Genomic DNA, 23,987 nt, shown 5'->3' with positions numbered 1-23,987 from the left:
TCACTGAAATATTCCCATATGATTGATTTCATTCACTGAGTAAACTGATTGATGCTTCTGCTTCTCAAGTTAGTTAAATTCTTACTTTCTGCATATATTTACGAAAGATACAGCTGAGGCATTTCTTTCCTAAAAGAATTTTTTTTTCTTTAAAAAAAAAACCTGATAAAATACAGATTTCCAGGAATTACTAGATTGATTCAGTTTTCAGAAATAGCATCCAGGATAGTCTTATGTGTGTAAGTAATGTTGACAGACGTACGTAACAATTGGACATTCAATACAGCAGAACATACCTTGAAACCTGGTATGTTTCCTCAGGCTGCAAATGTAGTAAAATATAGAACTTTTTACCTTTCCCTTTAAGAATTCAGAAGTTTAATTGCTGAAGTTCCTAAGAACCTTTCTATGTCTTAATTCCCTCAGGTGTTTGTATTTCTTTTGGACAATGTTGCCATTTGCGCAATATGAAATGCTTCTGGTTTGCTGAATGTATTGGTGCTTTTTTCCCCCCCAGTAGTCCAGAGTTTTCCATTTCCCACAATTTTATTGTTCTGCCTTGTTTCAGCTCTACATCTGTTCAAGTAATAACATTACAATTACTGTTTAAGTAATAACTGAGGGGTATGGGAAGGATGTATTCCTCATAATGAAGTCAGCATGAGGTTATATTTAAATGATGAGATCCAAAAGCTAGAAAACATGGACATTTTATATATGTATATATGTATGTATGTATGTTCATATTCTTAAAGAATTTCAAGTTTCTCCTCTAGAAACAAAAGCAAGATTTGTCCGTCATACAGTTTTTCAGGACTTACTCCCTACATTAGAATACGTGAACTCTACAGTCTCAGTCTTTTGGTACTGGCCTCGTATTTCCTGTGCCTTTTTCACAATGTGCTTCTTTCTTCTCTTTTTGATAACTTACTTCTTTACAAGAAACTTATTTTTAGTAGGCATCCATCAGCTCTAGAGACTTTTGTTACCAGTGATGTTTTCATCCAGTGACTTCTAAATTGGAATTTCTCTTGGTGATAGCAGCTTTTGTCATAACAGTTTCTAGGATCAAATCATGGCGTCCCTAATTTCACATTATGCTACTGGCAGTATTGCTATGTCCTTAAAGCTAAATGGCGTTATCAAAATAGAAAATGGGAGAAAGCTTTTTCTGTGGTAATTAACTTTCCAAGACTATAGTGAGTTTGGGATTGTTCCAATTCAATCCCAGTATAACTTGTGCTTGACATAAATACAGCACTGTTATCCTTTTCAGTGAATAAATCTATTCTTTAATCTATGAAAGACTGTGCATGATATAAATTGTGTTGGGTAATAATCAGACCCATTGTATCATTTTTCTTGCCTTATAGAATCACCTACTTTGAGAAATTTAGGTTATAAATTACAATCCAGTTATCTGGGATTAAGTTCCACTGAATTCAATACACCTGCTTCTATGTAGATATGTGTATAATTGCACTGAAGTCTTCAAGGTTAAATACTTCTGTCATATATGTTCATCATTTAGCTTGATTTTTAGGAGACTATAAGTTAACAAATAGGACCTTTTCATCTAGAAGAAAATTTTCACAAATCTTTTGAAAAGCTTTATGATTAGTATTCTTGAACTCTATACCTGTTTTGAGTTAATTATTTAGATTATTATGTAGTATAGAAGACTATGGACACAGAGACCAAAGCTGTAACTAGCTTAAATTGTACTTTCCAGTCTTCCAAATTTTCTTTGTACTGTTGATTGCTGCTATTGATTCTAAATTGTGGTGCAGCTGTACACAACTGTGTTGATAACTCTTGTGAAATAATTTGTCATTCTATTCATAGGAATGATAGGAAAGTTCATAGAGGATAGTTCTTCCTATGAGGTGGCCAGTTTTGTGTCTTGATGCACCATTTTGAAAGTTAAAATTGTTAATCTTTGTTTCTTTCAGGATAATGGAAAAGGAAGTACTTAGTGATGTGTATATTCTTCACAAAAATGATCTGTTAGATATATTTTTCTTGGTTGCAAAGTTGCAATCTGGGTCTGCTTAGGTTGCCCTGATGGACTTTCTATTAAAAAGTCATAGCTTGTTTTTACATAAAGAAATATATCTTCTTTAAAGGCCATTATTTAAAAATCTACTTTTTAAATTTGGCTGTGCCAGTAAATAAGACTACTGTAATATAAAATTTGTATGTTCTTTTTTTTTGTTCCATCTTGAGAAGTTATATGAGTTTTTATGTTGTAAATACTATTTGATTTGCTGTCTTGGTGATTAAAAAGCTATAACATATCTACAATATATTTGTATTGATTCTAGAATCCGAGTTTGACAAATGTAAAAAGCTATTTTTAATATCATTTACTGTGTTTGAATATTTTTAGAGTATGATTGATATGTTCAGAATTACTCTGAGTTAGATTTTCTGAGTTAGTTATTACGTAGTATATAAAGTATATCATTTTTCTCCTATGCAGTGTGGTATGACATTTCATGTTCTTTAAACATTATAATTTACTTTTCCATTGCTAGTTTCACCATGCAGTCTTAATATAGGTAATCCTCCACTGTGTGAGGATTCACGTAAGGTCTGTATTATATTAGTATTATTTTTCATATTTACATATCTTTTGTATCTGTTGCTTGGCTTCAGTATGTTAGATACAGATACAGGATTAGTCTTTTATAAAAAATGCTAATAGATTATTCTGAAGGCTGGTGGAGATAGTCGATGTATGTAGAATATTATATATATTTTTATATATTGTTTAATTTAAAATAAAATGTACAGAAAATAGGAAATGTACACTAACATATTCTGCTGTAATAGGGATATGAGCTTGTGACAGAAGACTCCTCTGTACCTCTACTATTGGTGATTTAAGCAGCTATGATGAATTAAATTGAAACTAGAATATGGAAATATTAATTATGCTTCTTCCTTCCTATTGCATTGCTGTGAAATTTTAAAGCATTGGGCATAAGCTCCTTGATTTCAGCATAGGTTCAGAGGTGGGAGCTAGAAATCATATTAGATAACTATTTGCACAACCACGCCAGAAATCCAAGGAAATATGCATGCAAATTTCTTAGCTAGATATAATTTCTTCCAAGGTGGCTCTATCTTATATATTGTGGTCTAGTTGCAGTATCAAAACTGAATCTCTGGTCTTTAGAATTCATAGATTTTTGGTTTGGCTGCATTTCTTCAGAATTTATCTTTGATCACGATTTAATACTTGCTATTCAGTCGTTTATGTTAGTTTTGCTTTGCACTACTGAACTGACCACAGTAAGAGAGGGCAAGAGATGATGTGGTCAGAAAGCTTTAAACTTTGGTTCATAAGTGCCAACTTAGGAGCTTTTTTCCTAAAAGTCATTAACTTCTCTTCAGATATAGAATTGTTCAGAATATCCAAGGGGAATAGCTAAGTTTTTGTAGAAGGAAGAGTCATCCTTATTAGAGTTGGCTTGCTAAAAGAAAGTTAATTTGGTCTGATAAGTCAGGCTAATATATCAAAACCTAAAAAGTAGGCTCCAGAACCTGATGGAAAAGTACAAAAGTTCTTGATTATGAAGATTGCAGGTGGTTGTAGGAATTCTCTGCTGGATGACATTCCTTTAGATCCTCTTGTTGCAGTTCAAATTAAAAAGGACTTTGCTTTCATTAAGCCATATCAAGTGAGATGTGGCGTTGATCTGGGACATATTTTTTTTTTTTAATTTTGTGTGTCTAGAATTTTAAAAAGGTTAATTTTCTTTTAAACTTGCAATTTTTCAGCACCATTTTGGAGTCCCACTTGTGGGTTCAGTGTCTGTGTAGGGGTGCACTGTATAACTATCCAAACACATTCTAGAACTCTCACCAGAGAACAACTGGCATTATCCTTTCTTGTGAGAGGAGAATTGAAATGACTTGTACACGTTTCAAGGATTGGAGCAAATGTATTCTCACTTTCTAAAATTGAGGATCATAACTGAGGAATAAAGTAAAATCTTCTATTCTTCATTGTCTGAAAAATGTATTTGCAGTAAAATTCTTGATAACAATTATATGAAATTACTACTTTAAAATAATTACTGCTGAAACAATTAAAGAAGATTACTTTGTCTCAAAAAAGTTGAGAACGCAGAGTTAGACAGAATTATTGCTATATTTGATGATTGATGAATTTCGTGTCTAGTGCCATACGTAAGCACCCTTATTTCAGTATTTGAAAGGACACATTCACATGTCTTGATTTTAGGAATTGTGATGACTCCAGTGACTGCCTATGTATGATGTATCGATCTTGCTGTAGTAATCTTAAATTTATCCTTGGACAAGTTGCCTTCAGGATTGAGTTTTCCATGTATGTTTTAATTTTTTCCAGAAAGGATCATTGAATTCACCCACTCCCTCCCATCCTGTTAGAATTCTCAATATGATTAATATTGATTAATAGAGCAGAAGATCTTATTTCCTCACTTTTTACTAGGAAGCTCTAGTTGGATTTTCTTTAAAAATAAAAAGAAAGTTCTCAAAAAAACATAAAAGCATTAGCTATCTCTTTATCCTTGCTAAGCAGAAGGTTCAGGAGATTCTGATATAGTCATTTTTGTGTGTATTATCTCCTGTCTGCTTCTTCTGTGAAAGGATTATTAATTCTTCCCCCCTCCCCAGTTTATTCCACCTCCTCCATTAGAGAATGTCAGAGTTAATATAGGAGATTTCTTACCTGGTAATATCAATGAAAGAATAGGATCTGGAAATAACTTGTTCCTCAAGAAATCATTGAATGAGCAGTGAAAATACCCCTAGCCTTTCCAGTTTTTCATGGTGAATTAAATCCATTCCACCTTAAAAATCAGATTATAGTTACTACTCCTGATGGGTTGATCCAAGACACCAGCAGTAATTTACTGGTAAGGTTTTTGTTGTCAAAATATGATGAAACAATGTGATAAAAAATACAGTGCATCATGAAGATCATTTATCAGTTTAGCTAACAACTTAATTGTAGTTAATTCATATGATAACTAAAGGTACTTTACCTGAAATTAAAATGTAATGGATTTGCTTGGAAGTAAATTCCATAGATTCCAGTGTGACTTACTTTCAAGTAAGCCTCAGATTATAACCTACTTTTTTTTTAATGTGCAGTTTAATGCACAATGATTTTAACAAGGGTTTCAAGTTAACTTGTACACTATAGCCTCTTTATATTTTTCAAAAGAAAATGTGTATATTTTGCCTAAAGCAGGTTGTCTTCTCAGTGACTATGTGTGCATGTGTTCTTGCATTATATGGTAACAGCACTGTGTTTTCCTGTCATTTTTATAATCCTTTTCCTGGCTGAAGTGATACTCAAGCAACAATGGGTAGTAATCACATTGCCCCGTTCACGTTCAAAAGGAGAGAGGCGGAGATGATCGTGAAACTTTCCAGCAGGCTACAGTAAGCATAACTGTGTGTTAGCCCATTATCAAATATGTTCATAACAGCCAAAAAGAGATCACCAGCACAATTGTAGTACCTTGCAGGAATTTTTCATTTCATGAATTAATTAATACAGCTGTAAAATTATTGAATAACGTCAATCTACATTTTCATTATATCTGTATAATTGAACTTATTGTTGTGTTCATATCTACAGTACCATTGTTCTGTCCCTTTTAACTGTCACTTCTGTTAAAATGATACTGTATTGTAAAAATAATGCTAGCATTCTCAAAAATACTTTGTATTGGATTACAACAGACTTCTTTTTAAATTAAATACATTTAAAGGAAAGACATTTAAAGAACAAAAAAACAATATACGAAGCAATGCATAAATGTGGTAGAAGCAAGGATGATTTGCAAGAGTAAAGAGATTGAGAGGTACAGTGAATGGTGTTGGTAAACTAGATTTAGTTATTATTTTTCATCACATTCTTTTAATTTATTTGGCATACTATTATTCCTTTTTTGTACTTTACATAATGTTGCTTACTTCAATGGCAGTTGTGTGAAGGTTATAAATGTATCTCAGTAATTTATTTTGAGATCGAGCTGAATTTGATGGGATTCAGCTCAATTCTTCTTTTATGCCAACAGATGGTGCCCAAAGAATAGTTTTCTCTAATGGATGAGACGAACGCCAGTGTAAAGACCTTGCAGATTGCAAACTAGATTTCTCCTCCAGTGCAGAACACCATCATCTTGCAAGTCTTGCTTGCCTTTTTAAAAAAATCATTATGCGTGACATAATACTGCATGTTTAAGAGAACAAGTTCATTATCAAAAGAAGATAGTTGCAGAGGGCATAGAGGGGGGAAAATGTGATAGGTTTAAAAATTTTCAAAGATCACAAGACAACAAAAGGAGTGTTGGTCTGCTTGAGGTTTATTTGAATAACATTTTCCAATTCCTATTTTTTAGTTTATTTTAAGGTATATATACAGGTCTGGATATGCATGTAATTTGATAGGTAAATAAACACATAATAAACTTTGAATAAATAAATGTATAAACTTTGTATGTAATACTCAACAAGTAGTAATGAGTCACTTCAGTATGCTTCAAACAAACAGATTTCATTCTCCTGGAATATACATTAACTTCTTAAAACCATTTTATAATTAGATAATTTTAACTTCATTTTTTATTTTACTTAACTAATATGTCCATTACTTAGATTCAGATTACCAGAGGGTAGCCAAAATAAGGTGATTAAATATTACACTAATGTTAAGGATAATACCAAATTAAGTTTATAAATAGTATTTATGCATTCAAAAAGACTCAGTTGAAAAGATACTTCTAAAACTTGTAATCAAATACCTGTCTTACAACAGAAGCTACAGTTAGATAACCTATCATTTTGTAAATTAAAAAATGGTGGATGAGTGAATGTGGAACATGTATCTGCTGAATACATTTATAGATGATCAAAAGAAGGTACTGCATTGTGTAAGATTTGCTCTGAATCCACTTTCAAATGATACATATCACTCTCAAGCAATCCAATAAGTAAGAATGTGAGCCTTCTAAAATACATTTTCCTTTAATTGCTGCTGGTCTTAGGAAGGAGATAAAAGAAAATTTTGGGGAGGTTTTTCAGAGATATTCAGCAGTACTCTTAGAAAACCATGTTTCTGAGTCAGGCAATATTACACAACAGAGGTGAAGTACCTGTGGTACCACAGATATTGCTAAACTACCTCCCTGTATCCTTCACAATTAGCCAGCTACTGGGGCTTGAGCATTATTTGGAAAGCCACAATTTTCTGACCCTAGATATCTCAGATAATGTGGTTCTAAACAGTGGGTATAATTGTGTTAGTTCTGTCTTAATACAGACAGAAAAATGGAAATTTCTAATGCCTTACTCAACTAAGAAACATTTGATTGTATACATTAGATTAAACAAATAAACATCATTTCCTATTCCAGAGGTGACTTGAAGTTCCATAAAATATTCCAGTTATAGAACCTCTTTTCTTATAATCCTTGTCAAAGGATAATTAATCTTAGCACATAAATAAGCCTAATATTTATTTCATTTTATGAGCTGTTTCTCAGAAACTCAAAAGAAAGATAGTTGGGCCTCTCTTTGTACCTAGATCAGTTCATTAATTATGGTGTCATACTGATGTGCAAAATGTACACATTTATTTTCTGCATTACTCAGGTGAAAAGAGGCTCCGTACGATAACTAGGGAGCAGTTTCATAGACCTGAATCCATAAACACCTCTCTGGCATATCACTGGCCCATCCATGCTTTGGTGTGGATCCTTTAGAAAAGAAACTGTTCTTGTGTAAGCTTTTGTGTTGCAGATGCTCATGCCCAAGCACAGAGAACTAGTGGTGGTGCCTAATGTGTGTGCCGTGATAGTGGACTGGCCTTAGTTATTGCTTAGAGACCTTTTTGCATTTTAAAAAAATCTTTACTGTTTGCTTGAAAACTGGCATATTCTGTATACCGTATTCACATACTTTGATATGTTGTTGTTATTTTAGAATGAGAAAGACTGGTAGGCAATTTTATTCTCTGTATTTTCACTTTTCCCAATTTCTGCAATGCTATAGATGTCTTTTACCAGTCCTATATATCTCTTCTGACATTGAAAAAGTGGAATTTAATGTAGGCCTAGAAAAGAAAAAGCAGAATTCTCAAAGCAGACAATGCTACATGTGGTACAGGATGACTAAGGCTGATCACCTAGTGTAATCCTTCACATATATAAAAAGCATTATGTGAAAGCCTTGATTGACCAAAGCCCTGGTCAGAGGTAAATATCTTTGGGCCCATCTGGTGACTACTTTGATATATAGAAGATTGGAATGTAAGAAGAGTTAATGGTAAGGAAATGAATTAATGAAATGAAAGAAAGAAAAATAGATACATAGTTTGCTTGTGAAATTAAGAAAAAAGAGAAGGATGTAATAGATTTAAATGAAGGTGATTTGATCTTGAAGTGAGTGGATGATGAAGACATTAAGTATGTTCGAAAATATGGGTTAAGGTTGTGTTTGTTGTAGTTTCATATGAAAGTAAGACTTCATAGGTTGGTGATGACCCATGTTATATTTCAGTGAATTGTGTTAATATAAGAAATAAGGATGAGTTCTGGGAAACATTGGGCAAGATTCTGAATGAAAGTCACCTGGGAAAAGGTTATTGGATGGATGGATGGATGGATTGAAATGAAATGAAATGAAATGAGAGGGTACAGAAAAAGTGATTGGGCTATTTGGTTATCCAAGAAAAATGTTTGATGAATATTGTCTGATGAATATCTGCTTTGAAAAAAGTTCTGTTTCAGATGCATAGTTTAAACATTGATCTATTCAAGCAGACTTGTGGGAACGGAATCATTATAAATCTGTAAGCTTGATTGATTTGATTGAGTAAAAGTAGAAATACTGCAGAAAGAGAACAAACAGGTTATTAAATTATTAGGATTGATCCTATTTAGTTACAAATCTAGTGAGAGGGGGTGGAGAAGAGAAAAATCTTCATGCCCAGTTACGATTCTGTTGAAGAGGCAAAGCTTAATTTGGCATAGTGTTTGCTCTAGCAAATGGTATAATTAAACATTTCAATTCTAAAAGCTCATTTCTTTTAATTTAAAATAGTCCCAATTGTGGGTTGCTAAATGAGGACTACTTGTATGTTCATAAATGATGAAATATCATGAATGAAAAAGAAAAATGATTTTGATGAGGAGTTCCAAATTATGGTGGTTGCAGGGAAGGTACTTTCCTTTATCCCTGTTAGATGACTCTTGTTGTTCAGTCGATAAGTTGTGTCCGACCCTTTGTGACCCCATGGACCATAGCACGCCAGGCCTTCCTGTCCTCCACTGTCTCCTGGAGTTTGCTCAAATTCATGTTCATTGCATCAGTGACGCTATCTAACCATCTCATTCTCTGCCGTCCCCTTCTTTTGCCTTCAGTCTTTCCCAGCATCAGGGTCTTTTCCAGTGAGTCCTCTCTTCACGTTAGGTGGCCAAAGTATTTGAGCTGCAGCTTCAGTATCTGTCCTTCCAATGAACAGTCAGGGTTGATTTCCTTTAGGATTGATTGATTTGACCTCCTTGCAGTCCAAGGGACTCTCAAATGTCTTCTCCAGCAGCACAGTTCGAAAGCATCAATTCTTTGGTGCTCAGCCTTCCTTATGGTCCAACTCTCACAGCCATACCTCACTACTGGGGAAACCATAGCTTTGATTGATTATTTATTTATTTATTTATTTATCACATTTCTATCACTGCCCATCTCCCCCTAAAAGGACCTTTGTCGGATTATACAGACCTTTGTCGGCAAGGTGATGCCTCTGCTTTTTAATATGCTGTCTACGTTTGCCATAGCTTTCCTCCCAAGGAGCAGGCGCCTTTTAATTTCATGGCTGCAGTCACCACCTGCAGTGATCTTAGAGCCCAAGAAAATAAAATTTGTCGCTGCTTCCACTTCTTCCCCTTCTGTTTGCCAGGAAGTGATGGGACCAGATGCCATGATCTTAGTTTTGTAAATGTTGAGTTTCAAGCCAGCTTTTGCACTCTCCTCTTTCACCCTCCTCAAGAGGCTCTTTAGTTCCTCTTCACTTTGTACCATTAGAATGGTATCGTCTGCATATCTGAGGTTGTTGATATTTCTCCTGGCAATCTTAATTCCAGCTTGTGATTCATCCAGCCCGGCATTTCTCATGATGTACTCTGCATGTAAATTAAATAAGCAGGGTGACAATATACAGCCTTGTCATACTCCTTTCCCAGTTTTGAACCAATCAGTAGTTCCATGTCCGGTTCTAATTGTTGTTTGACCCGCATACAGGTTTCTCAGGAGACAGGTAAGGTGGTCTGGTACTCCCATCTCTTTAAGAATTTGCTACAGTTTGTTTTGATCCACACAATCAGAGGCTTTAGTGTAGTCAATGAAGCAAAAGTAGTTGTTTTTCTGGAACTCTTGCTTTCTCCATGATCCAGTGAATGTTGGCAATTTGATATCTAGTTCCTCTGCCTCTTCGAAACCCAGCTTGTGCTTCTGGTAGTTCTCGGTTCACATACTGCTGAAGCCTAGCTTGTAGGATTTTGAGCATAACCTTGCTAGCATGTGAAATGAGCGCAATTGTACAATAATTTGAACATTCTTTGGCATTGCCCTTCTTTGGAATTGGAACGTAAACTCACTTTCACCAATTCTGTGGCCACTGTTGAGTTTTCCAAATTTGTTGGCATATTGAGTGCAGCACTTTAACAGCATCATCTTTTAGGATTTTAAATAGCACACCTGGAATACTGTCATCTCCACTAGCTTTGTTGTTAGTAATGCTTCCAAAGGCCCACTTGACTTCACTCTCTAGGATGTCCGGCTGAAGGTCAGTGACCACATCATCGTCGTTATCAGGGACATTAAGATCTTTCTTGTATAGTTCTTCTGTGTATTCTTGCCACCTCTTCTTAAACTCTTCTGCTTCTGTTAGGTCCCTGCCTTTTTTGTCCTTTATTGTGCCCATCTTTGCACAAAATGTTCCCTTGGTATCCAATTTTCTTGAAGAGATCTCTAGTCTTCCCCATTCTATTGTTTTCCTCGATTTCTTTGCATTGTTCATCTAAGAAGGCCTTATCTCTTCTTGCTATTCTCTGGAAATCTGCATTCATTTGGTTTTATCTTTCCCTTTCTCCCTTGCTTTTCACTTTCCTTCTTTCCTCAGCTATTTGTAAAGCCTCATCAGACAGCCACTTTGCTTTCTTGCATTTCTTTTTCTTTGGGATGGTTTTAGTTGCTGCCTCCTGTACAACGTTGCGAACCTCCGACCATAGTTCTTCAGGCACTCTGTCTACCAGAAGTAATCCCTTAAATCTATTCATCACCTCCACTGTATATTCATAAGGGATATGATTTAGGTCATACCTGAATGGGCTAGTGGTTTTCTCTACGTTCTTCAATTTAACCCTAAATTTTGCAATAGAAGATCATGTGATTCATGATCTGAGCCACAGTCAGCTCCAGGTCTTGTTTTTACTGACTGTATAGAGCTTCTCCATCTTTGGTCGCAAAGTACATAATCATTCTGATTTTGGTATTGACCATCTGGTGATGTCCATGTGTAGAGTTGTCTCTTGTGTTGTTGGAAAAGAGTGTTTGCTGCGACCAGCATGTTCTCTTGACAAAACTCTATTACCCTTTGCCCTGCTTCATTTTTTTTACTCCAAGGCCAAACTTGCCTGTTACTTCAGTTATTTCTTGACTTCCTACTTTAGCATTCCAATCCTCTATGGTGAAAAGGACATCTTTTTTTGGAGTTAGTTCTGGAAAGTGTTGTAGGTCTTCATAGAACCGATCAACTTCGGCTTCTTCGGTATCAGTGGTTGGGGCATAGACTTGGATTACTGTGATGTTGAATGGGTTGCCTTGGATTTGAACTGAGATCGTTCTGTAGTTTTTGAGGTTGTACCCCAGTACTGCTCTTCCCACTCTTTTATTGACTATCAGGGCTACTCCATTTCTTCTGAGGGTTTCTTGCCCACAGCAGTAGATATAATGGTCACCTGAATTAAATTCGCCCATACCTGTCCATTTAAGTTTGCTGATTCCCAAGATGTCGATGTTCAATCTTGCCATCTCATGTTTGACTACTTCCAGCTTACCTTGATTCATAGATCTTACATTCCAGATTCCTATGCAATATTGTTCTTTACAGCATCGGACTTTCCTTTCACTTCCAGACACATCCACAACTGAGCATCCCTTCGGCTTTGGCCCAGCCGTTTCACTCTTTCTGGAGCTACTTGTAATTCCCCTCTGCTCTTCCCCAGTAGCATATTGGACACCTTCTGACCTGAGGGACTCATCAGATGAGATGACTGTAGGATATATCAAATAGTATCTTTGAATCCTTTTAATGAACAGGGTAAGAGACAGTCTTTGGGTCCCCAAGGAGCCATAAAACAGTATAAAATTCTTAACTATGTAGATCCTGTTTAACTCCTGGGATATTGACAATTTTAAATCTATGAAAACCAGTATGCAATTTCCTCTTTCTTCCTCTTTACTATTTCAAGTAACTTTAAATTGATACCATGTTACCTGCCCTGCCCTCCCCCGCCCCTTTGTTGCAAAAACAACAGGCAGGATGTACTCATCTCATTAAACTACATTGTGGTTTGTTCGGAGAATAGCATGATGTGAATGAGATCAGTGAATAAACCAAATTGTGCACTAAGTCAAAATTTGAATCTGTGGCTTGTGTATTGATGAGTAACTACTTTATTCATATGTGTGAACAAGAAAGTAAGAATTGGGTGTGTTTTCCTGACTTGTTCTCCTTTTTTCATATGCCATATCCCAGCCCTCTTATTAATACAAATAAAAAAAGGCAAGAGGACCAACAAAAACAAAGGCATCTAATTAGAATTGCACTAAATACGGTTTGTAAATACTGCTAGCCCTGGCTTGTTCACCAGCCATTGATTAACATGACTTAGCTTGATAGTGAGTATAGCCTGTAGAACCTTGTGGCAACTATAAAGCTAAAGAGATTGATTATGGTATAAACATTTGTAGATTACATGCTAAATAATGAGATACATGAAATACTAATGCAGAATTCCAGTTCCTCGTTCATTTGTGGATGTTCTGAAGGATTGTAAACAGTGAGGTTGTAGGAAAATGAAATGTAGGAAATACTAACAGGGATAATATTGATAGTTAAAGGTAAAGGTAAAGGTTTCCCTTGACATTAAGTCCAGTCGTGTTCGACTCTATGGGGCGGTGCTCATCTCCGTTTCAAAGCCGAGGAGCCGGCGTTTGTCCGTAGACACTTCCGTGGTCATGTGGCCAGCATGACTAAATGGAACACTGTTACCTGCCTGCCAAAGCGGTGCCTATTAATCTACTCACATTTGCATGTTTTTGAACTGCTAGGTTGGCAGGAGATTGATAGTTACCATTCATAAAAAAGTTCTTGGTGAAAACACAAGCATCCTTCCATGGTTAAGCATTTTTACTTAGATACACAAATAAAACTTATCCACCAAATGGAAAGACTGACTTTGTTTCCATGTATATTATGTCAAAGAGTGGAACACTAGATGCAACAAACTCCTCATCTTAAGAAATAGCTGTGCAAATATGTTAGTCATATGGGAAGAACATTTCTTTCCATCATTGCTGCAAAATAGTTACATGAGCTTTAGTTTATCCTCAATCGTAAATAGGTAATTAGTAGAGATTAAATGTGCTTCATTTCAAATGGTCCAACTCAGCACAGGACCCTCTTGTTTACTGAGATTTACTCTCAAGAATACTTAGGTTTCGATACATCAGTAAAGATGAAGATTGGAATTGGCCCTTTTGTTTGTTTGTTGCTCTTTTGAACTGTCAAAGTGTAGTTCTGTAAATAATTTGAACATCAATTCTTTCCAAGTGCTTATTGAGAATGAAGATGTTTTGGTATTAACCTTAACACTTTTTAACAGAATTTGCAAAAACCTGTATTGACTTTTTAAAAATATTTTGGCTTATATGCTTTGAATCCTGCTTTAATCTCTCATTTCTTCCAAATGATCATGCTTTTGAATTTAATTTCAAATGTTTGTAATAAGGATTTTTTAAAAATGGGAAATTGTTATGAACTACAGTCTGAATAAATTAGATTATGATGATACTAATTCTAGGTTGGATGGAAAAGAAGTAACTTTGCTTATGTATCTAACTGTTAAACAGAGCCAATGATTGTTTCATTTCTATACATAATAGAACTACAAAGATAGTAGGTATTTGATTTTAAGTTAAAAACTTAATTTCCACTAAAGTTGTTTATTATGTTTATTCATTGCAAGGCTGTATTAAACTAAGATCGATCTAGTTGAGTAGCTGAGGGCAGTGAATATTTTCAAGGCGATTCGGGTGGGAGAACCATTTGGAAGATGTTATAACTGTGAGTCCTAGAAAAAATATGGTGTCTCAGGTGATCATGAGCTATGTTCTTGCTACCTGCCTATGACGTCCAAGACGTTAAATAAAGAGCCAGTAGGCTGTGGGGACAAATGTAATGGTGTGATGACATAATTGTTTTTGCCATTAGTTAAATTCTTCATCTGAATCATCAATCATCAACAGCAGGCTTTGTTTCTTTTGAGCAAGTTCTACATGTTCAGCAATATGGGCTGCAGAGGGCAATTATGGAATCCAAGTGCTTTTTTCTAGGATTGAGATGTCTGGGTTTTTTTCCTCAATAGCATCTGACACCTTCCCCCACCCTCAAGTTCCTCCTGAAATGTAAACACTTTCATTTTACTGATAATCTGCAGTAAGCCAGCAGAAACATGGGAATACTGAATCCGCAGTGTCAGTATGAGGCTCTCTTAACAGATGGGGCTGATTGTTTTTAGGAGTGTCATGGCAAAGCTTAAAATTTAATTTCTGTTCCTTGAACTTCAGTTCCACTCAGCTTTTTATTTCAGTTTTATTTTTTTTATTTATTCATAAATTATGTTAGAAAGCTTCACTGCATTGAACATCTAGGTACATATTAATTAAAGAGGATTCTGAAATGCAACCCTAAAAATGTTTCTTTGATATGCTTTAGGTTTTCTGTGTCCCAGAGGTCAGTAATCTCCTCCCCTCCCCCTCCAGCCCTTTCCAGCACCCTTTGAAATTCTTTGGGATGATTTCTGAAGACTGGCAGCACAGTTTCCTGTCATTTTGTGGTGGAAACATGAAAAATGTAAAGTCAACCTAAAATATCATATCACAGTTACAGCAAAAGAAAATTAGAAAAAACAAAAATCTTCCTTAAAAATCCAACCACGTCCACATGTGTGATATGGCCTCATTCTGTGTCTCTCAGTCCTCCATTAGGGTTATGTTCTGTATAGCTTGTATCCCATAAAATATTGTAATAGAGGGAGAAAAAGGGTCAGAATCCTCAGGAAGTTGGTGTTCATATGTAATATGTCATTACATAATATGTGTTTCCTTCATATCTTTATGCACATCTTTCAATCAATTCAAAATTGGAAACCTCAATAAAACTATATATTTCTATTTGATTTGCAGTCATATTATTATTATTATTTTGTTCAAAAGCAATAGCACACTAGTTTACCATAAAAGACAATGTGCAAGAATATGCAGAGACTTATTCATGCAATTCCAAATCTTAGCTTAGCATCATTCCTAAAAAGAGCCATATCTTAGAAGTAAAAGATAGGGTTTACTTGCTGAGATAATCAGGTTTAACAGTGTGGGAGTTTTCAAATGTAACTCTGAAGCATTTCCACAGTAGGAGTTAAAGAGTTTAGTGTTAACAATTCAAGTCTTTTTTATATCATAAGAATTAGACACCCTTCCTTCCTTTAGGGATAAAAATGAGCAGCAGTAGCTCTGTGGCTTTTAAATTTACTTTACAAATATAACAAAAATAGTCACTTTATAATGATTTTTGGAAGTTAAATAAAGAGATAAAGCCCTTCTAATTTTTTAGTTTTCTGTTAAGATCAATTCTTATAAAAATGCAGTGACTACAGATGTAAAATTTTAATGATATTATTAATACAGATAATAAAAGAGAAAAGACAGGTAGTTATTGCCATATAATTACTGTATTCTAAAGAGACAAATTATAAACCATTTCCTAGCATAGCCAGGAATTTATCCTCAAAATTGACATAATGTAAAAAAATAACTGATTCTCTTTTCTTTTGTAGTAGTTACAATTAAGTTAGTATCTTGCTCTTTGCCCCCTTTCCAGCTCCTTCTTGGAGTTTATCTTTTTGCATTAGCTATATGTACATTCCTCTATATAAATGCTTTTAATTAGTGCTGCTGAAAAAAGTTTTAAACTATTTAAAATGTGGAAAAATTCCTTCCCAAATTTTTTGACAGAGAGAGACTGAGAACACACAGCATTGAATCATCAGGAAAATTGAAGATTTCCCCTGAACAACATTGGGATTTTACTGCAGAGGACTTGAAAGACCTTGGAGAAATTGGACGAGGCGCTTATGGTTCTGTCAACAAAATGGTCCACAAACCAAGTGGGCAAATTATGGCTGTTAAAGTAGGTGATGCCCATAATTATTTGTACTTCCAACAGTAGGGGCAAAACATGATGGAGAATTTAATGTTCATCCATCTAGCACTCAACAAGTGTCTGTTGTTTCCCTCACTACCAGTACTTTATAAGTGCTGTATTGGCTGAGAGAACTGTCTTATTACTGGTTTATCTGATGTGATATACAAAGTTTGAAGAAAATAAGTCCATTCTTTTTAAAAATTGTGTGCATATGCATATTATGGGATTTTTAAAAAGTTGAAAGGTTGTAGTGATATGGGTACAGTCCTTTTCATGGACAGGCCATTGGTTTAATGTGCTTATGGAATTTTAAATGTTCTTCACAGCTTTTCTCCAGCAGCAATGTAGATGTCTTTAAGTTACATCAATGAATAGAATGAAGGAATCAGTTCTCCTCATTCCTATTCCTTCCACTCTCTTAAGAGTGTGCATGAAATGAAAATATTTTGTTCTGAGCTCTGAACAAAATATGACCACTTGGAACATTTCAAGTGGATTGTTACCCAACAGACATGATTTGAGTGCTCTGTCACAGGGAATGTTGAGAATTGCTTTCACTCTTGTTCCCTCATTTTTCATTCTGTAGCAATAAAGGGGTGAGTGGGAGTGGAAAATGTGTGGGAACCTTTTTTAAAAAAAAAAATCAAAACTTTTAAAAATTCCAATAGCTAACAGTGGAAGCAACAGTTAAGCATGCTTTTTGCAGCTTGCTTGCACAGCTACAGCATTGAGACCAGCAAAAAGCAATAGAAATGCACTTAGTATACACGAATTGACCCTAACAACATAATAGCACCAAAAATACATTAGTCTGGTTATTAGCTTAAGGCTTCTTCCTAATGCATGCACAGTGTATGTTTTACATTTCAGATGCTGCCTGAAAAGCTAAACAAACTAGTAAAATAATGTTTTACATTTTATAATCTGAAACTTTAATTACATAGATACAGTATATCTATTTTTTTTACACATCCACAGTGCATACTGTACGTTTGCATTGAAAAAGTACAATATAAGCACAGAGACAATAATAATTTACTAGTCATGAACTCTAACTTCTCTATAGCAGAGAATTTAAAACCAGCAATACAGTTACCAATCAGTAGGCAGCAATAATTTTGTTATGTCCCACTGGTCAGGCCATGAGAGGTTCAAAGAACATGGAATGAGATTAGCTTCTTTTGTCCTAAATTTGGTGTAATTTATTCTGAGTAGAGGATTGCTGCTCCATGAAATCACGTTTTATGCTAGAAAAATGTGGAAGGATCTTAGCTGAGGCTGTGGCTTATTTGCGTGTGGAAGTGAAAGCTGAATTACTGAAATAAAAAATATGAACTTGTCTGAAAATGTTCCCGCCCTTTTCATTGTTACTTTTTGATATAATGTAAAAGGTGTGATTAGTGCCCCACTTACATGACATTGTGGGAAGTCTGTTGTTTAAAAGTGTCCATTGTAGGTATGGTATAATTATTTTTTCATCCATTATGTTTTTGGAGACATTACGAAAGTGAATAGGGTATGAGTTTTGCTTATAACAACCCATCTAGTATTTGCTCTGGAAGAAGCTGATATAGTTCTGATAGCTCTGCCAGAGAGGTTAAGCGTAGGCTAATTCTGAGATTCTGAGAAAAAATTCAGAGAAACTTCCTGTGGGGATTTGAAGCATTAGCAGAACTTCTAAAATGTTATAAAAGTAGGAATGGGTTTCAACTTGTCAGCTTAGGCTATGCCATCTTCATTATTTATATTATACTTAGGCTTAGAATTACTTTTATAGACTGTACAGTTTTAATCTTACCTAGGATACCTATATGCTTTATGCTTTTCAATATTGGTTTGCTTGCTTGAAATTTTTACATCAGCTTTTTCTGTCACATCTGTTCAATGGCAGCTAAAAGTGAACTTAAGGAGGGGTAATTCTGAATTTCTAAGGGAAGTGGCAATAAAGTGCCAGACTTCTTTCAACAAAAGATTGTTCAGAAAGTCAGGAGGGAAATTTATAAAATAGGAACAAACTCAAGAGTTGGGATGCCTTGCAGCTTAGTAGAGTTGATAATTCAAGAAAAACTCAAAAGAACTACTTTACAGATGGTGTCAGGCCAGTACATAGGTTATAGGAAATCTTAACATTCAAGGAATGGTTAGATCTAGAGGGGAATGATGAAAGTTAGAGGAACTGATGGCTTATTTATTGCCATAAATAACTATGGTATTGCTCGAGTTAAAGACACTGCAAGAAGAAAATAAATATTGAATCAACTTTATAAGAAGAAATTGTTGATATGTTTTCTAATGTATTTTAGAGTCAAGATTTTGTTTTTTGCATAAAAAGTATCTTTAGTATCTATAACTTCCAAGCAAACAGATGCATTCTTTGTTTATTGTTTTCTGGGGTGTGGAATGATAGATAGCTCTGGAAGAGTTTGCCCAGAAAAGGTGGAGCATACCTCTGGAATAAAACAAAATCTTCCGATGTCTGCTTTTCTGTGTTCTCATGTAAAGTAGATTGGACAACTGTTCTTTGGAGGAGCACTGAGAATACAGTATTTCGGTGAAGTGAAGTCTAGAGACCCATAATATGAGCAGACTATTGTTATAAGGATTTTTTGTGTGAGATATGATTGCTTAGTTATAACTTAGTGACAAACGTAGTTTTAAATTAGTTTGTTTAGAATTGCTAACAAAAAGTTAACCTCAGTTTGCGTCAGAACTGTGAGGGAGAGATTAATCCTTTGTTTCATACCCCTTCTGAAAAAAACACTTTGTGCTATTTGCTGCAAATAGCAACTGAAGTGAACAAGGTTGAGGAGGTTCAGGTGAGAAAAAGACAAGAAAGACAGCTATGCAGACCTGAGATGATTTGGTGCTGCTGAGTTTGTCTTTTCTAAAGAGTCTAGTCAGCCAGTTCTAAGCATATTAGCTAATGACTTTAATCCAGGATGTAGTTTAGCATTTTTCATTGGATATAATTTAGCCTTTGATTGTTAGATGAGTTCCATCCACCAACGTGAAGGTGGATGATCTTTAGCTGAGGAAAACAAAAAAAGCAAGCCATCTACTCACTTCACCATAGTTGCGGTGCTGTTTTATTTATTGCAGATCTCAGTGTAAATGTGAAAAGATTCTAGTGTAGTTTGCTATTCTACTTACCAATTTAGGATAAAGTTACTGCATTGCTGTGAACAGATACCAACCATTTTAAATAGTAAAAAAATCGTGATTCAGGTGAAATTAATATAATAGTGCCATTGGTAACGCTTGAACAGTCCTCATTCTCCTTATTAATCCCGTGTCTTATTATGAATATTCATTTTAATACTCCTGTACTGTGTCTGCCTCATAGAAAAACATACTGGAATTGTTTGCTTCAGATGTTCCTGTAAGGTTCATCAGGTATCAGATACCTTGTGATTCAATGATACTTAGCTTTACAAAGCTTTCCTTAATAGGAAGAAATTGTGAAAAGCTGTGCTTATTTTGGACTCAGTGCTTTTACTTTTAATATAGGTTAATGCCGTATTACTTTTTTTAATACAGTAATAATTTTGTCTGTACTCTTGCTCTCACTGTTCAGGCAATGGCATAATTTCCCCAATTATTCCAGTTGTTAGAAAAAATGTGCTGAGATACAATGTTGTTTTAGAAATTCTACCAGTCATAATAGAAAATTCATGTAGTGCATATTTGGAAACCTTTCTTAGCTTGTCAAAATCGATTCATTGCTTCAAAGGATAAATTAGTCGTTTTGTCTCCATAGGGTCATATTTCTTTGCCAACTTGCATAATTAAAATTTTTGTCTTCCAAAATTTATTACAAGAATTGATGTTCACCAGATAAAGAATTCCTGTGCCTGCCTTATGGTAGATGTTGCAAATGGTTTTCGAAGCACAATAAAAAAAATTGAACAGATGAAATAGCAAATTGGCATTGATTAGAACGAGAACATGATATAGACCCACATGCAGAGATCCTGCCAGCCAAGTCTTGATAGTCCATCTTTTCCTTTGTTTAATATAATCCAAGGACTTTTAGTAGTATGGAATTGCTTGCCAAGAATTCTGTCCTTTGAGAATGCTAATGGTGCCCTTGCTTTCATTATATCTTACAGTTTTACCAACTGTTTCCAAGTTACAACTAGTGAAAAAATAAATGGATGATTTCCATCAGCTATATCTGTGTTTGGTGAATTGTTTTTTTTTAAAGAAATATTTATTTACAAACATTTTTCCTTAAAAGGAAATGTAGAAATTCAGCTTGCCTTTTCATAGCATAAATTGCACAAGAAATACCAAGTGTTTAATATATTTATACATGATACTTTTGAATCTCCTTTTTATATACAGTGATCAGATAATGTTTAATAAGTAAAATTTATCCAGTTTATTTAGGAAAATATTTTCTCAGTGTTAAAAATTTACAACATTTATTGTATGATCTGTGACTCACTCATTGGTCCTTGGATTTTTTTTTTCTTTGCTTGAATGGAATTAGCAGTTGTCTGCACAACCATTGTGAGGAGGGAACGACATTTAGAGTAAGTGAATGGATAGGTTGCAGTAATGGTAGTCAGACTGTTTCGAAGTCAAAACTTTGAGCTCAATTTTTTTTTATTTATTCTACTTATATATTGCTGAATCTCTGTTGACTCACCACAGTTTTAAAAAAATCAACAAAAACATACATTAAAACATCCAGGGTAAATATCAATGAATTAAAACCACAAATAACTACTCAGAGTTACAACAAGTCAAGACAAATTTTAATAATATTGGTGTTGAAAAATAAACAGATGATAACAGAACCAAAAAAAACTTGTATCAACAATTAAATCTAGGTAAGTAATTCATAGTAAAATAAATTAAAGATGATAACGAACTATTGAACCAAATGCTATTCTGAAAAGTTCTTTCAGTAGCTTTTGCAGAGTGAGAAAGAATTCTGAGGGGAGGGTATTCCACAAGGCTGCAGCGGCAACTGAGAAACAGCACCTCCTGGCTTCCATTCCCCTTATTTCAAAAAATACACTACAGTATGACCAAAGGCTTCTTGGAAAAGACATATTGAGGGCCCCACTGGAAGCTGGGAACTGAACATGGAAGTGTGTGTGTGTTGCAAGGAAACACTGCTGCAGTTAGCAAGACACATTTGCATCAAGATAAGTTTCTGACTGGTGTTAGCTTGTATCTGTGGTATTATCTCTCTGGGATTAGTTACGCCTGACTACTAATTAGGATGTGTTCTGTAAATAAAGAACTGGTTTAATTTTTTTCTGTTAACTTTAAGTCTTTGCCAAGCTAGGACTTTCTCCCCTTTGAGAATATTTCAGATCAATAACATCCATTTATATTTTAGAAATCTGTTGTGACTTATTGTGAGTTTAATGATAATATGTGTTTATCCTTTCAGAGAATTCGGTCAACAGTGGATGAAAAGGAACAGAAACAGCTTTTAATGGATTTGGATGTAGTAATGCGAAGTAGTGACTGCCCGTATATTGTTCAGTTTTATGGAGCACTCTTCAGAGAGGTTGGCACTCAGAATTTGCTTAATTTGCATCCAAAAGTTTAGGCATTTTCAGAATGTTTAATGGATAATAGCATGCATTAATTGAAGGGCAAGATATTAAAGGAAAGGAAGGGAGAGGGAGGGAGGGAGATTTCTGACACTCCCTGCCAGCTTCCAACAAGGAAACTCAGTGTGGAAGCCAGCAGGAAGTTGGAAGTCACTTCCGCTCCCACTGAATTTTGCCCACCCGTGGTCATTCTGTTTCTTTGTTTAGGTAAGGAAATATCTCTGAAATGATGACGAAGTGGGTCATGGATTGTCTAGTGTAATCTAAAAGGGTACATGTCTGATGCTTTCCTTGTAAGAGCACCTCAGAGAAGTAGTTTGATAATGCTGTCCAAACTTGCCTTTTTACAGAAGCTTGCTTACTGAAACTGATCTACTGTGCAGCATGTCAAAAGCCCAAGGAACATAATGATAGTCGGTAGTATATAATATATAATATATAATTTTAGGACACAAAGTCATACAGCGTAATGTTCTATTTTCTGCCGTGTATGAGAGCCCCATTAAGTGGGAATACATTTTTTTCATGAAATAGACTGAAATTTAATCCACTTATGAACCAAATATAATTTCACCAGTTCTCCCTATATAATGAAATTGACTGCTTTTGCCAGTAAAGGACAATGTCATTTAAATATACAAGCATTAAAGCATATTATTTAGTGTAAGGAAAAGGCGGTGGTTATGAAGAAGTTTGAAATTGTAGTTATCATCTGAAGAAAACTGGTTATATATGTTGGAAGGAAGAAGAGAAATTTCAAGAAATTACAAGCTAATCGCCTTGAAATCTTGGAGCTATTAAATGGCTTGTTGTTGTTTCTGACTCTCCATGACCCAAACCATTTTACCAGGATTATCTATTAGTAACCGCTTCTTTGAGTTCTTGTGAGCTCATACTTCTTTCATCATTGATTGTATCTAACCACATTGTCTTCTGTTGGCTTATTTTTCAATTGGCTTTGATTTTCCCAAGCATCAGGGTCTTATACAATGTTCTTGCTTTTTGCCCAAAATATTTAAACTTTAGTTTTAGCTTCCTACTTAGTACTTCCAGTGAGCAATCTGGTTTTACTTCATCCAATATTGAATAATTTGTTCTTGCAGTCCAAGGTATTATCAGTTATCAAGGTATTATGCAACCTCCCAACAAAACAAAAATGGGTATTTTAGAATACTTGTTTTAAATACTGGTATTCTAGTATTGGTTCTAGAGGGTAACTAATATGTAATTTTTTTTAAAAAAAAGCTTTTTTCTTTAATAAAATAGGTGAGTATGTGAATTTGATCTATGTGAGAAGATCTCCATTGCTACATTTTCTTCCCCAGAAAAAGTTAACACAGAACATCCAAGATACTTGTTTCACTTTAACAATAAAAATAATAAACCTTTTTCTTCCTTTGTTTAGGGTGACTGTTGGATCTGTATGGAGCTCATGTCTACCTCGTTTGATAAATTTTACAAATATGTATATAGTGTATTAGATGACGTTATTCCAGAAGAAATTCTAGGCAAAATCACTTTAGCTGTAAGTTTTCTTTTAAAAATCCTCTTTTTTTGTGCATGCTTTTGCTTTGCTTTGCTTTGCTTTCCTTTGCTTTTCCAAACCAGCTTCTAGACAGCAATGAGTTTGATTTATTTAAGGCTTGTTTCTGAAAGAACTCTGGTACTCTGCTGACTTCTTTTAACATGGCTTATTTTGTTTGCTAAGAATGTTTAACTGTGAAGTTTGTGTATGTGCATGTGTGTATTACCAAGGGCCCCCTCTCCCCACCCTGCATCAACCCAGTCAGCTGTTTGGTTGATTGCACGGAACAGAATTGTAATGCAGAGAATCTTGTAGAAAGGATAAAATCGAGTTTCAT

General features: G+C 34.8%; 1 protein-coding gene across 7 annotated transcripts in view; it reads left to right on the top strand.

Annotated features, from left to right (window-relative positions):
* The window catches only part of MAP2K4 (mitogen-activated protein kinase kinase 4), a 59,100-nt gene that overhangs the window by 20,188 nt on the left and 14,925 nt on the right, over window positions 1-23,987 (top strand). For 4 of the 7 annotated variants that reach the window (XM_063292711.1, XM_063292710.1, XM_063292712.1 and 1 more), the window contains 4 exons: window positions 5,347-5,442; window positions 16,363-16,537; window positions 21,960-22,079; window positions 23,531-23,650. In XM_063292711.1, the coding sequence (XP_063148781.1) occupies window positions 5,347-5,442; window positions 16,363-16,537; window positions 21,960-22,079; window positions 23,531-23,650 (511 nt within the window). The remainder of the gene's footprint in view (window positions 1-5,346; window positions 5,443-16,362; window positions 16,538-21,959; window positions 22,080-23,530; window positions 23,651-23,987) is intronic. The other 3 variants (XM_063292714.1, XM_063292713.1, XM_063292716.1) reach the window with 1 other exon arrangement.

The sequence above is a fragment of the Candoia aspera genome, chromosome 2 (genome assembly GCF_035149785.1).
Source record: "Candoia aspera isolate rCanAsp1 chromosome 2, rCanAsp1.hap2, whole genome shotgun sequence".
In the NCBI taxonomy this organism is placed as follows: Eukaryota; Metazoa; Chordata; class Lepidosauria; order Squamata; family Boidae; genus Candoia; species Candoia aspera.
The sequence above is the reverse complement of the archived record's forward strand: the minus strand, read 5'-3'. Positions and strand labels throughout refer to the sequence as shown.